At 36.3% G+C, this 14,096-nt stretch overlaps 3 protein-coding genes and 2 non-coding genes across 7 annotated transcripts; 3 read left to right on the top strand and 2 right to left on the bottom strand.

Annotated features, from left to right (window-relative positions):
- Positions 1 to 865: 865 nt before the first annotated feature.
- LOC135791924 (uncharacterized) lies at positions 866 to 8,351 on the bottom strand. Its single transcript, XM_065302509.1, has 4 exons — positions 8,099 to 8,351; positions 6,120 to 6,559; positions 4,536 to 6,047; positions 866 to 1,467 (listed from the first exon to the last, which is right to left on the bottom strand). The coding sequence occupies exons 1-4, from the start codon at positions 8,111 to 8,113 to the stop codon at positions 1,338 to 1,340; spliced, it is 2,097 nt and encodes a 698-aa protein (XP_065158581.1). The 5' UTR covers positions 8,114 to 8,351; the 3' UTR covers positions 866 to 1,337.
- LOC135791930 (uncharacterized) lies at positions 3,986 to 13,875 on the top strand. Of its 3 annotated transcripts, XM_065302521.1 has the most exons (4): positions 3,986 to 4,232; positions 12,462 to 13,290; positions 13,350 to 13,514; positions 13,581 to 13,875. In XM_065302521.1, coding segments are annotated over exons 1-4 (1,086 nt in total). In that variant the 5' UTR covers positions 3,986 to 4,231; the 3' UTR covers positions 13,672 to 13,875. The 3 variants fall into 3 exon arrangements, with proteins under 3 accessions (XP_065158593.1, XP_065158592.1, XP_065158591.1); XM_065302520.1 differs by lacking the exon at positions 3,986 to 4,232 and having other exon boundaries at positions 11,456 to 13,290; positions 13,359 to 13,514; XM_065302519.1 differs by lacking the exon at positions 3,986 to 4,232 and having other exon boundaries at positions 11,456 to 13,290.
- Positions 4,425 to 4,497, top strand: TRNAM-CAU (transfer RNA methionine (anticodon CAU)). Its single transcript has one exon. It is a non-coding gene; the product is annotated as a tRNA-Met (tRNA).
- Positions 6,620 to 6,692, top strand: TRNAM-CAU (transfer RNA methionine (anticodon CAU)). Its single transcript has one exon. It is a non-coding gene; the product is annotated as a tRNA-Met (tRNA).
- On the bottom strand, positions 8,645 to 10,480 carry LOC135792071 (UDP-glucosyltransferase 2-like). The gene is made up of 4 exons (XM_065302692.1): positions 10,181 to 10,480; positions 9,295 to 10,122; positions 9,027 to 9,234; positions 8,645 to 8,958 (listed from the first exon to the last, which is right to left on the bottom strand). Exons 1-4 carry the CDS (start codon positions 10,404 to 10,406, stop codon positions 8,664 to 8,666), a joined length of 1,557 nt encoding a protein of 518 aa, XP_065158764.1. The 5' UTR covers positions 10,407 to 10,480; the 3' UTR covers positions 8,645 to 8,663.
- Positions 13,876 to 14,096: the final 221 nt, after the last annotated feature.

The raw sequence follows: 14,096 nt of genomic DNA, 5'->3' as shown, positions 1-14,096 counted from the left end.
ATTGTGTTATCAATTGCATGACACGTAATTGTTATTCTTTGTGGTGTTTGAATGTATTTGACGTCATGTTTGGTTTATAATCGAACGTGGAATGAATAATTAGTTGCTAAACTTAATGGAATAATACTATATGCAACTTTTCTTACATATAGACAAAAGAAATATGGTTATATTTAATATTAGTAATATTAAAATACACAAAAACTATGTAAATCGGTATTAAATCACCTAAAATTTGTTTTTTTGTGTTTTTTATTAATTTGGGCCAAATTTGAATTTCAATCAAAATTGTTAGTGAAAATAATAAATAATATTGTAAAATATACTTATTGAACATTAATATATGAAATTCAATACAAAAACAATTAAATTATTTGATTATTTTGTAGCAGTTTGTTGAAAATCTAATTTAATTAAAATAAACGCATCGTATCGCCATCTGTGAAAGAATTATAAACTATATTTTGATGCTGGCGTGCAGAGAGACGGGTGATGCCTTGTAAACTTGAGACGCTCTCACCTACACGTATGCCCCGCCATTCAACTAACAGCGCACTTACTGACTCCAAGACACAACTCACGCACACAAGCAATTTAGTATTTCTAGATGGCACCGAGATGGCGCGACAATGCACTTTTTAACTTTAAATAATCATAAAAACAAACAAAAACTACTGCAAAACAAGTCTGAATATTCGGCTTTTTAATCTTGTTTACATCAAGTTTTTGTGAACGTTTCGATTGATACGCAGTTCAAACTAGCGATAAATAGATGTAAAAGTAGAGAATTGTGCATAAAACTACCAACATTCAGTTTTATTCATTTATTATACCTAAAATCCAACTCATATCATACGCAAATAAAACTTCTTTAATCTTTATTTAAATACGTTCATTTTACCTCGATGTTTATACAAACATTACAATAATCATACATTCATCTCATAGAAAATATAAATATACAACGGTTAAAAACGTTTTAAAATTAGAATTATTTGTTTATAAAATACGTCTTGTTGTACATAATAAATAGGAAATGCTTTACTTTATTTTATTTAGTATCTATGTATAAATGTTTTAGTTTTTTCCGATTTTTTCGTTTGTTTTTGTTTTTCTACAGAGTAAGTAAGTACAATGGTTGAAATAAAAAAACACTAAAAACAGGATCTAAAATATTGGGTTAGTATGCAGGCGACTTTGGCGATCTCAATTTTCGTTCATTATTCGCGACAAATAATAGAAACAGAAATCATAATAATTTAATTTAAATAAATAGTCTATACAGTTTTACTTGTTAGAATTAGATAACTGGGTTTTAGATTGTGTGTGTGAATGCATTAAAAGAGTCTTTGACTACACACGAACTTGGAGCAGTCCTTATTTTTGACAGCTTCCATTACTTCGCTGAGATGCGAACTCACCGAAGCTTTGATTGCCGGATGTGGATGAATTCGATAAAATGGAAATCTGAAACAATCAAAACAGCGGAAAATTGTAATTATACTCACAAAAATAGCAATCTTATTAGGTCTTTGACTTTCATTCATTCTTTTCGCTTCCTTTCTTAGTAGAAATAATAGTATAATAGTAGTTATTGATTGACTTGGATTTAATTTAGTTCTCGGCACGCGATTGTCGAAAAAATTGATTTCTACGTTGTATTAGCAGGTGGAAATGGAAAGTATGCTGTCGACACGCCTAGGTTGTGTGAGTGGTAGGACCTAGGATGAATTAAGGCGTTCGCATGCCCGTCGAAATTTGTCAACCTGCCGACGGCGCACGCGATTCGCGATCGCTTTTGGTCATTGGACGGCAAACCTGCCACAAGAAATATATGAAAAAAAAAGGCAGCGAAAGAATGCCGTTTATTGCCCGCAGACGAAATTCTTTACTTTCACTGCGGCCTAGACATTGCTGGAAGTTGTAACTCACGATCTTTAATGTATGCGGACGCGTACTAAATGGTAAGAAACTTTTTTCGAACATTTCTATCAAATGCGAATGATTTTGTTCAACATTTTAGTAAAATGTTGGAATGCAAAACGCTTCTAATTTTTCAATCGTGTTATTTACATATATATTTATTTTATTTTATTCTATTGACACCAAAATATTGTTTTAAATTCTTTGAATTAAATTTTTATTTTATTCTAGTTTAATAAATTTGCAAAATTAGCGTGTGCCTGTAACTCTATTAACTTTAAACATGCAAGTTTATAGAGTGGAACCAATGTACGGATTTTTTTTCGGTTTGGAAGTTAAAATTTACGAAAACAAAAACAGTAGCTCCCAGCTACCACCATTTTACATACGACAACTAAAGCATAACACTTAAGTGGACGCCGAGCATGTACATTTAAATTAATAACTCACATTTGGCACAATCAGTCACACTCCGTTGAGGCTCCGATTACGGAAGGTAATGCTTAGAAAAATTAGAAAGCACGACGCACCGCACAACATTGAATCACACTTTGCATGACAGAAGAAGCGAAAGAAGAAAGAAGCACTAGATAAACGGAAGTAGTGAACAAGTGACTAATTGTTGCAAGTAGCAGCTTGTTGCAAACAGTAAGTGCAACTATTTAGCACGCGCCGATTAAATAAAACTTTGTAATTGTGCCACGGTTGCACATGCACATTATACATATTATAAATTATAAATTAGATCGTGTAATATTTTACGTCAATGTATAATGTATAAAACAAAGTCTGTAGTGGTATTAAATCAAGAATATCAAAGTTTTATGTATAAAAAATTTGTTTTTGCTTTAAAAAACGGAAAAACATTAAAATATTAAAAAAAAATAAGAAAACTAAAGAAAAAAGCTTTTAAATGAGGTTATCAAGTATGACATAACCAAAAATATGATATGCAACACAAAATACACGAATTTCACATTTTTTTATACAAAAAACTGAATAAATTAAAACCTGTAAATAATTAATTTATGACGACAGTTACCAATGACAGATTACGAATATCTCATAATTAATAAACAAAGTACTTTGTGAATGAATGAATGAAGTAATCAAATATTTACATACCTATTGATTATTATAACCTTCATACGTGTAATGTAAACATAATAAAGCGCAATAATATTTCCAACGTATGATAATTAAATGGAGCAAATATTTAGCACAAAAATAGAAAAGTTGAACAATCAGATGCTTACGACGAGAAAAAAGCTATCCGCTCGTCATTGTTATTTAAATAATGCAAATTCATATCGATTGATCACAAACCAAACAGAAACCTAGTGAGTTGATGGTTTCTAACTAGTTAATAATGTTTATATACTTTCGAAATGTATATCGATCTGTTCATCAGTTGGCCCCGAAGAAAATAATTAGATAAAGTGCACTAAATAAACATTGCATGATTAATCGAATTAGTAAATGTGATACAGCATCTGCATAGAAACAAACTGCGAATGCTTTCTATTCTGGTTTTCTGTTATTAATTAGTTCATCATATTGTACGGGCAATCATCAAGGTTAATTGGAATTGTCGTGTCCGCAGACGTCGTTAAAACTGAAGATGAGTTTAAATATGAAACGATGTACAAGTTTACAAAATAAATATAATTTGTGTTAAGCACAACTAATTCTAATTTTAACAATGTGCGAAGTTAAACTTCCGTCGTTTATTTTTTATTTTTTGTCGACCTGACAGAGTTGACCTACAAAAATGTACTCAACGCTCGAAACAATTATTAATCTTATTAATGCTTCAATTATTTGACGCTCATTAACGCGTCGAAGAGTTTTTAATTCTAATCCGAACAGAAAGTCAATTTCACTCTCATTACTCGCCGGGTTGAAATTTGAGTTTATAAATGACGGCGTAACAACCTTCGGTGATTTTATGAGTTCTATACGCACTTGTTGTGCAGGAATGAAAGTATCTATAAGATGCAGGTTGCACTACTGACTGAGTGACTTGAATCTCGTAGAAAGTAAGAAGTTTGAAGGTACACACGGTCATTGTCCGCGGTTTCAAGGCCTAGGCCTAGACTCGGAGCGCCTTTGAGGTTAGTCGAAGTGATCATACTGATAGCAACGCTGTTGCTTTGAGTGTGTTACGGGTTACAAGCATGCGATAAGTGAGATGAAGTAGCCGGTATGCGCGGCTCTAGCTAGGCACGAAACCAGGCCACGAAGAGCAACAGCAGTTCGACGATCCGAGGTGAAAGCTAAATTTTCTCATTTACGGCAACTTACGGCAAGTAAATGATTTTTTACGTTTTGCTTCATCTTGCCGGCGCACGCTTTATCATTTTAATGTCTTCGTTTTTCAATGCCAATGTCAGATTCATCTCCAACACCCTAATTTTTAAACTTTTAGAACTTTTATGCGAATTTATTTGTCTCCTCTTGATCATGTTTAAATAGATTAGTTTTGTGACGTTTCGCAACTGGCCTCGGTAGCGCAGTAGGCAGCGCGTAAGTCTCATAATCTTAAGGTCGTGAGTTCGATCCTCACCCGGGGCAATTGCTTTTTCCTAAATTTAGAATCGTAATCTACTTACATGGATAATAAAAGGTTCATCTTCTTCTCCATGATGGCGACGTTGTCATCACTCTGCTTCATCATGACATCACAGAATAATCTCTTCGAACAGGCGGTGTCAGTCCACATTTGTGATGATGCCAACGCCTGGATTTCACTACTAGCACCAGTTGATTGAGCATCACCCAAACTCTGCAGATCACTGTTTTCTTTCTGTTGCAAACTCCGCACGATTCTCCGGTGTAATTGATTCTGTTGTTCATTGGGTTGATGATTCAGTTGTTTCAAAAACATCAAATACTCTTCATGTGGTTGTTGTCTAAGGGCCCTCATCTCACCAGGTTCCAGAAAACGTCCCACTGCAGCTGCCCCTAGTCCCAACGCAGCCCCACCAGCAACTAGACCAATTGCAGGTAGTAAAACACTACCACCAACCGGTAAAAGACCTACTTTCTTCTGTGCTTCCTGAGGGTTGTGGGGATAAGTATTGGTCAAACCTAGGTTGTAGGAGATTTTATGAGAGGCTTCCATCAAAGGTTCAAAAACAGGTCGGGTCAACTGCTGCATACGTTCAAAACCACTCTGGACGTTGTCTTTTATACTGTCACTGATCTTCAACCAGAAGGGTTGTTCAGGTTTGGGTTTCAGGTAGTAAGATCCATAAGGGTAGTTGAGGACATCTTTTTTGTAGTATTCAATACTGTTGGGATTGTAATGTTTGTTCTCGTCGAAATTCCGGTTTGGTTTGAGTTCGTAATTGGAGAAATCCCGTTCATCTTCAGACTGTATCCGGGCGGGTTGGACACCTAACTCGGGGTGAGCATACTGTAACACTGGGGTACGCACACCTTCATTGAAATTGACAGGAGACAGTTTTGTAGTTGGGGTGTACATAGCTGAAGTTGGGTAGGAGTTGTAAGAGTTTGGGTATTGAAGCATACGACGTTGAATCTGTTGATTTTCTTGGTCCTGATAACTCCTATATCTTCTACTGGTGATGTAATCACGTTTTGCTTCCTTATCATTAATCTCCTTGATGTAATCAATCAACTTAGAGTTACCATTCTTGTTATCTTCCTTTGTAAATGGTCCAAAGGTATTAACCCTCACATAATTTTGATGGTTATCGTGAACTGTATAAGGTCCCTTAGAAGTTGATGTTTCATACACTTGTCTATAATTGTCCTCTTTACTAAAAGGTCCCAAACCGGAAGATTCAAGTTCTTTGATTGATGATGAAGCCTTTGAAGCACTATGACTGTTTGCATAAACCAACTCTCCGATTGGGATAGCCGCAGGTGGTTTGTATCCATTTTCATATGGGTATAACTCTCCATTGATCACACGTGCATTACGCCAGGTTTTAACTTTGTCTTGTTCATCATCTGGTACTCTAACACCATGGATAACAGGGATGCCGTCGTAATCTAAGGTTACCGAACGGGATTTTTTCAGGTTTGATGAACTAGGTGCTGATTTTACGTAGATATCATCACTGCGGATGGTCACTGGACGAGGCACATAAGGAATACTATTTTAAAGCAAAAAAAAACATAAATTTTGATCAAAAATTAAATTCTAAGTTTAAACTTAAAAAACTTACATATCACTATCAATAATATTGGAAACCTTCTTATTATCAGTTGTGGAAGACCCTCTGTTTACACTTCTGGCTGTGCTAGGGTCAGCTACTCGAAATTCAGTTTGAGTGTTTACAGCAGTAGCAGAAGCAACCTGCTGACTCCAATTAGGGGTGTAGCTACTGGCTGATGAACCCACAGGGATCCAATTGGTGTAAACAGCCTTCGGGGGTTCCGCTGCTTCATTATTTGTAGACGACGTGATTGGCGTTTTAGATTTAGGATCGCGTTTCTTAACAATCAATTGTGCGATTGATCCGTCTCTGGTGAGAACCTCAAGTGTTTGGGTTTTCTCAGGATCCAAACTTTTGGAGACTCGTAATTCAGTACGGACGGATTGGACCTGGGGTTTCTTTGTATCGGCGTTTGATAGGGAAATGCTTACGAGCATTAATAAGATGAGCTGAAATAATTAAATTTGATGATTTTGAATGATTTTCTCAAATTTAGTTTTGATGTACAAGCCTCGATGGCGCAGTAGGCAGCGCGTAAGTCTCATAATCTTAAGGTCGTGAGTTCGATCCTCACTCGGGGCATCTATTTTAGTTTATTTGAGATAAAATTTCGAAACGAAAGCGAAATGTGTAAATTTCATAGATACTCGCATGAATGCGATCACCTTATTAGCGATAATTGCGGCATTGAATTGCAGCTTCCACTATATGGTAATAAGACTAAAAGCAGCGCCGTTAGCTAAAATGTTTAAGATGATTATTATTCCGCGAGCGTATCATTAACTTTGATGCGAGCGCGCGCGCGCGTTAGAGCAAGTGTAAGTAGAAGTTGTTTTTAATGCATTTGGTGCGTGCGATGAATAATGCCGAACGGGTGAAAGCATTCGACACCGGACGAACCCATCAGCGATGGACGACGCTCCTTCGCCGGCCATCGACGAATGTTATTGACACCGACAGCGGCGCGGCACTTTCTTTTACACATCCAACGCGAAATATGCACGGAATTTCTTATTTCACATGCGCCGCCGCGATAATTTGCGCCGCTCATTATATTTCGGCCAATTTGCACCGGACGGACGCGAGCCCATCGCGCAGGAAATAACTTGCTACGTTAAACGTTTACAAACCATTCAGAAAATATTTTTACATATTTTCAAACATAAATTTAAATTATTATGTTAATAAAAGTGCATTTGATTAAAAAAATGTTGATAAGTGCATCGCAAATGGATTGAGATTTGCTCAGCTTGTAATCTCGTAAAACTTTCACGCATATTTTCGAATCCAGCTCCAGTTAAAGCTAAAGCCAGCGTGTCATGCGCATATTTACGTTTTATAATGCGACGTCGGAATTTTATCAATTCGGACAGGATTCCATATAATAAATCTACAGATTATTAATTTCTTAGTATTAATCAACTTTTACTTCAATTATAAATGCAATAATTGATTAATTTTAATTTTGCGCAAAAAAGTTAATTAACAATAAAGTAATAATTAACATAAAACACAATTTGTGCTGCTTCTAGACTATTGTTACTAAAATTAGATATTGAGGTATAACAAATGACCTACATTAAAATCCACCGGTTGTAACTATTAGATATGGCTACAATAAAATTAAATTACAGTGAATTATTAACAATTTAATGTTTACTGTGTAGAATATTGTGTTTTATGTACGAATAATAAATTTCCTGATTATATTTGTCAAATCAATACGAAAATGATTATTTCTTCATCTGAATTATTAAATAAAAACATGATGTGTCACATTATTATGTGTGATTATGATTTACGAGCTATGTGCGTTTAGAAATTGCATGTTTGCACGCATGTCGATGTAATTTTAATTGCAAAATAATGCAACTTTAATCATTGTGGGTTTGACACGGTGCCAAGCCTGAATCGTTGAATTGTTGACATTCCGCCGCATCTCATTATAATTTAAGTAATGTTACTTAAGTTGATAAATTATCACCCACCTTAAACAGCTCCATTGTATTCTTCTTCAATAATAACACTTTTTAAGTAAATCCTTGAGTTTTACGACGCGGAAGACAAAAAATTGAAAATTTTCGAGATTCGCGACGAATTGGTGACTCGTGCGTCGTTTGCGTTTGCGCTGCCGCTCGTGGCTTACGACTGGCGCGCCTCCGTCGACCGGCGAAGAAAGGCTTTCACCGCAAGGAAAGAGAGTCTCGCCGACGACGTTGTAGTTGGTCGCGAGCGGGCCGGGAGGTTCGTCAATGACTGGCCGGCTGCGGCAAGTGCACTTTCGGAGAACACTTTCGTCTGCCAGACCGCACCAGACTCTTTCAGTTGGGGATAGCGCTGACCCAGATACCATTGACACAAGGCACCGGCGAGAAAGGAAGACACTCATTAATGGTAACTACGACGGTACCATCGGCGAGCACCTGACTATATCAATTTTATTGCGGCTTTATCGCCGAAGATGAGATTCTTCGGACTGATGCAATCGATTAACGCGAAAATTGTGATGTCACGAAGTATAATACAGCGCCATCTACTTCCTACATTGTATTTTTAATCCTGTTTTATTTTAATGTTAAATTTGACATCGTTATTGATCGTTCTGCGTTGGATACACTTTATTAACAAATAGAGACCTGTGAGGGGTAAGCAAATGAAGAAAAGTGCTGCAAAAAACAACAAATCGATGTTTTCCGACTCGAAATAGTTCATGTTGCGCGTCAATGGTTCCAAATGTTTACCATTTCCGTGTCTCATTACATATTCTATCCAAAACACCGCCCTGTCTAAAGGTTTCATAGGTTGGTCTCTAAATCTACCAGAATTAGTTTTTGTATTTTCCAAATAACTGAAAACAAACAATTTTAAGGTTAGAATAGGTTATGTTAGGTTAATATTAGGTTATGTTTATCTTACTCTTCATCATTTAATATACCACGTATTTTTCGACATAAATATTTCTCATTGATGGCCCCTTGCGCACCAGTTGCAATCGATAACTTCTTGACATTATTTGTCTGTGCATAAGTTGATGGTATCGCCAGTATCGGCACACCAAAGTAAACTGCCTCTTGTAAACTGAGCAAGTTTCCAGACGTAATGAATAATTTAGTATTTTTACTGCCTGAGTAAACAAATAAGTTAATTAGATTTTGTGCAATTAATTTTCTAATCGCATACCTACCTAATATTTGAATTTGGTTGAACGTCTCATTAAACACGATATTTTTTGGTTTTATTATTTTTCCCGTAACATCAGCAACACGCCAATAAACTTTAAAAGTGTCTAAACTTCCTAAACAATCAGCGATTCCTTGGAGTTGCTTTTTATCAAGTTTATCATCTTGTAATGAGACGAAGATTCTTTTTACATTTACATTTGTGACGGTTTTTGCCTCTTGTAAGGGATTAATATGTAATCCACCAACTACAATTTTATTTTGTGCCACATCTCGGCCATAATCCATGTGAAAATTACTATTTATCAGTGCCAACGAAAAATTTAATTCAAAATTCATTGCATCATCAATAGTGAAGTAATTTTTAAACTTTTCATTTGCTAAATTGATGTTTTCCTTCAAATACACTTCGTATTTTTGGTAATACATAAATTTGATAGTTATAGCATTCAGGAATCGTCTCATAAAGTTCATATCCTTATCATAAGGAAGTCCTGGTATGGGCAGGTATGGTTTCCAATGTGTTCCAAAAATCCAATTCAGCGTAGGTTGAAAACCATTAGGACTTAATACTATGACAGGTGGGTTGCCTAATTTAGGTATTAACGGTAGCATACATTCACTATTTTCTAGATCCCACAATATAACCTCAAATTTAATGTGTGACGGGTAGTCTAAGAGTGTTTGCAGTCCTTGAGTATTAAGATAAAACTCACATATACGATATGCTTTATCCCAATTGTTTTTTGCTACTTTTTTCATTTCATTTAAATCAGGAATGTTGTAATCATAAACATTAGTTTTAATTTGAGGTTTAAACTTGGCAATTGCTCCTGAAATTAATTTTTTAAAGCTTTTATTTGTGTATAATGTATAATTCTAACTGAATACCTTCTAAAATAATATAAAACACATTTTTGTTGACTTTAATCACATGTGGAAGATCCGGCGTGACGATAGTGACATTATGACCACGTTCAGCAAGTCCAAATGCAATTGCATTATTCCAAACTTGATTACTCCTCGACAAACTGGCACTAACAACGAGAATGTTTGCATTTTCACTCAAATCCACACAAGACGCTAGAATTAAAACCACCGCAAGACAATAGAACATTATACGACGACCAAAAGTCAAGTCTATAAACTTCAGAGTGAAATAAAACAAAAATTAAAGTCACTCGAGTACTAAGACAATAATTACGCACCATTATCTCAATGTTCATGCGCATGATATTTGCTTCATTTCATTTTTATTTATCATGTTTGTTCTTGTCAACTGAAATTTACATTTTCTACATCAAACTGTACCCGAAAAAAACGGTTGTGTGATGTTTTGTGATGTGAAAGTAGAATACGACACGTACTTACATGCGGTGAACAAACGAAACTAACAAAAAACACACAAACACAAAACGACAAAATGTTACGCCGAAGACCTTTCTATATAAAGTAGTTAATTATGTTATTATTGTACGAACACGACGCTAATTTTTGTTGCAGAATTAATAAATTATGACGTGGAGGGAACAATTTTATGCTTTTTACTTTTTTATTTCAATCTCAATCTGAAAATATATTTTAATAATTTTTTACACAACGCGTGTTAAAATTAAGTATTTTGTACACTTGATACACAATAACTTAATTTATTAGTTAAATAATTAGTTATTTAACCTAGTATTTCAATTATTATGCATAAAATATAGTCTAGTAGCGTTGGTAGTATCAATAAAATTATAGAAGTAATAATTACAGGTGTTCATTGAAAAATTGTGCTCTTAATTAAACGTTATGGATATTACCAGCCTTGACGAGCGCCAAACATTTTACACTGCTTGGCGTTCGTTCCAAACAATTTATTAATAAATAATTAATGCTGCGCGCAGTCGTACCTACAATTAGCGGCGACTTCTGATAGCAATTAGACGCGTTGTCGAGTGCACGCAGAATACCACCGACGGAAAGGGAAATGATTGGAGCGTGTCCATTAAATCACAAAAAATAATCAACGCATTCAAATCCACGCGTACCTACGAATTATATCGTGCGGAAAAAAGAAATTTTTACAAGAACATTTCATTATCTGGCTTCTTATGTGATGCATTTTTTTCCCGCACACTTTCAACATTTTGAGGCGCTTTTTGTTTCGCGATGGCAAATTAAGGCCATAACTGAGTGAAGAAACGCGCGTGCGATTAATTGATGACTGTGTATTGTCAATATTTATTCTCTTCACGCGGTGCACTAATGATTCACAACGAATGTTCAAAATTGCTCACAGTGATTGAGTCAAACAGCGGGGCATTTGACACGACCCGATGAGCTGCTCAAATCATGAAAACCGCATCGTTTAGAATTGGTAATTATTCGTGTGAGATTGCAAGTCGTTTTTTCTTCTTCTCTCAATTAACATAGGCGGTAGTGCTGTGGATGTTGATGATGGAGAGTTGTAAGGTCATGGCTCAACTGGTTTGGATTGCAAATGATGTTTACCTTGCATATTTTACATGTCAATAGGTGAAATCATCAGGAAATAACATCCACTTAAACTTTATGTTTGTTTGGTTGCATAAATACACCTAACCTTAACATTATCCCGTAAGTAGCTACTAGTATAACCTAACCTAAACAAATATGGCCGTAAATTTGTGAAATCGCATTTCATAACATTTTCACACTTTCAGTATTGTTATGATTTTCGTTCATAAACACGTTTTATTCATCATATAATTCCGTTGTCTACCGATTATCGCAAGCCGTTTATCGGAGTACAACAATGACACAATGACAATTACTGTACGCGCTACTATCGTGGAAAGTACTTTCACCCCTTTGTCTTGCCGAACCATTAACCACAGCGACGCAGTCTTCTTCGAAGACCATTTGCGCCTTCAACACGGGTTACTTCACTTCGTGTCGCGATGCACAAAACAATTCGTAATTCGCGCTGCATGCGCGCACAGAGAAAACTCGCACAAAATTGAATAGAAGACAAGCTTCTTCTAATTATGTCGTGCAGAAATGCATAAACACAATGACTCTATGAAAATATACCTCGAAGACTCCAAAGTTATAAATAACTGTGCAAAGCATGAAACTCTTCAGTTGCAAGACACCTTTTGATTACACTACAACAAAATGTCTATATCACTGCTGCTATTACTGATAGTGATGAGTGTCTTGGGAGAAGAAACTACAACAACTCAAATAACCACGACTACAACACAAGTTACCACCGTTCCAGAGGATCATGATCCCGAGTTGCAAACAGAAGAAACTCGTGTTCTCAAAAAACCGGAAAACTCTACTTTGCCTGTGAACCATTCGGAAACATTACGTGCAATGCCCACGGAACAGACCAAGACACAATCCCAACAAGTAGTGAAGATCTCCCCGGAATCTGTCCTGAATATCACCGCTGTTACCGATGTAGGAAAACTCAAAGACTTCCGTCCCAGCCCGCAATTAGAGACAATCTACGAGTACAATCGTTTTCCAGTCGTGCCAGCTCATCCGGAAGCCAAGACCTTTGGGACATCGATTAAAATACCTATACACTCCACATTGTCCCACGTATTGGACAATGAAGAGGAAGAACCCGAAAAGGATGTGTGGACATCAAAGGTTCGCTTTCCTCACACGCATCCAGTCACGGTGAATGATCACCCGTATCCGTACTTGAAAGACGGCATCGATAAAGGTTCCGCGACTGCTTACGGAGGTTACGGGCATTCAGGTCAAGGGCATCAGAAAGATTTGGGACTTGTGAAACGTCCGATCATGCATAAACATTCCTATGGTGGTGAGGGTGGCTGGGATAAAACTTTGAAGAGGAAACCACCGAGTAAAACTTATCATGAAGATGGCGGGTATCATACTGATTTGTCATCATCTCCATGGAAGAAAATCATCAAGATTTTGACAGCGTTCATTCCAATTGGGTTATTGTTGAGTGCCTTGACACCTAGTATCATTACAATTGGGCCTATGAATGGGACGTGAGTATTTTTTGTTGCTTTTTTGAGTTAAGTGTTTGTTATTAATTGATAACGTAAAGTGCTGCCAGGGCTAGGTCAGGAGAGAAGGCTAAAAACAGTCTGTTGTCACAACTTGCCCTTGATGGTTGTGATGAGAGGATATTCTGTGAACTAATGTTAAACGCTGAGGAATCCGGGAATAATGACAAAAACATCGAAACAATGCTACAGAACTATCTAGAAAGGTAAAAAATTACAGTTTTCTGTAATTTCTATTCATAACCTATTTAAATACCATTTTTATTTTGCAGTCACGGAGACACGACACGTTTGCAACTCATTTACAAAGCAATCAAGAGTGGCAATTGCAGTTCGCTGCGTTGTAACTCAATAAAAGAATAGATATAATTACCTACGGCTTTATTCTGAATGTTTTATTTCTCTTGGTGTCTATATACGTTGCAAGCTTCTTCAGTAGCAGTTGCGTGCGGTCTGCGAGGAAAGTGTCGACCTGGCCCATAATGCTAATCAGTTGAATCATGCGCTCAATGTTGATCTGCACGACGTTTTCCAATTCGCTCTCCTTCGCGGTGATTTGCTCCCTGAGCGTGGCAATCGCATCTTCGGCGTGTTTATTGATCGCGTTCGTTTTCACGCCGCGCGCCTCGCAACGCCACAAACAAAACTACAAATTTAAGTAGGTACATAACGAGAATGAAAAGTATAATTATTAGTAAACTAAGTAAGTGAGTATCTAGTTACATATATATTAATATTGTTTCTATAATTCGTGTACCGAACGACGTAATTAGTTGTTTTTGTGTTGC

The sequence above is a fragment of the Atheta coriaria genome, unplaced genomic scaffold (assembly GCF_025399875.1).
Source record: "Atheta coriaria isolate IRGN ID8LTWV9N9 unplaced genomic scaffold, Caltech_Dcor_3.1 hic_scaffold_5_pilon, whole genome shotgun sequence".
Classification (NCBI taxonomy): domain Eukaryota; kingdom Metazoa; phylum Arthropoda; class Insecta; order Coleoptera; family Staphylinidae; genus Dalotia; species Dalotia coriaria.
Note: the sequence above shows the minus strand (reverse complement) of the source record. Positions and strands in the feature narration are given on the sequence as shown.

What these genes read in the sequence shown, in the direction of transcription:
- LOC135792071 (XM_065302692.1), bottom strand. Translation starts at nt 10,406, where the DNA reads ATGTTCTATTGTCTTGCGGTGGTTTTAATTCTAGCGTCTTGTGTGGAT. An exon ending in GTTTTATATTATTTTAGAAG is followed by an intron (nt 10,123 to 10,180) that starts GTATTCAGTTAG and finishes AATTAATTTCAG; the next exon opens with GAGCAATTGCCAAGTTTAAA. An exon ending in GGTATATTAAATGATGAAGA is followed by an intron (nt 8,959 to 9,026) that starts GTAAGATAAACA and finishes GTTTGTTTTCAG; the next exon opens with TTATTTGGAAAATACAAAAA.
- LOC135791924 (XM_065302509.1), bottom strand. An exon ending in AATATTATTGATAGTGATAT is followed by an intron (nt 6,048 to 6,119) that starts GTAAGTTTTTTA and finishes GCTTTAAAATAG; the next exon opens with TATTCCTTATGTGCCTCGTC. An exon ending in ATGAACCTTTTATTATCCAT is followed by an intron (nt 1,468 to 4,535) that starts GTAAGTAGATTA and finishes TGATTGTTTCAG; the next exon opens with ATTTCCATTTTATCGAATTC.
- LOC135791930 (XM_065302519.1), top strand. Translation starts at nt 12,431, where the DNA reads ATGTCTATATCACTGCTGCTATTACTGATAGTGATGAGTGTCTTGGGA. An exon ending in ATTGGGCCTATGAATGGGAC is followed by an intron (nt 13,291 to 13,349) that starts GTGAGTATTTTT and finishes GATAACGTAAAG; the next exon opens with TGCTGCCAGGGCTAGGTCAG. An exon ending in CTACAGAACTATCTAGAAAG is followed by an intron (nt 13,515 to 13,580) that starts GTAAAAAATTAC and finishes TTTATTTTGCAG; the next exon opens with TCACGGAGACACGACACGTT.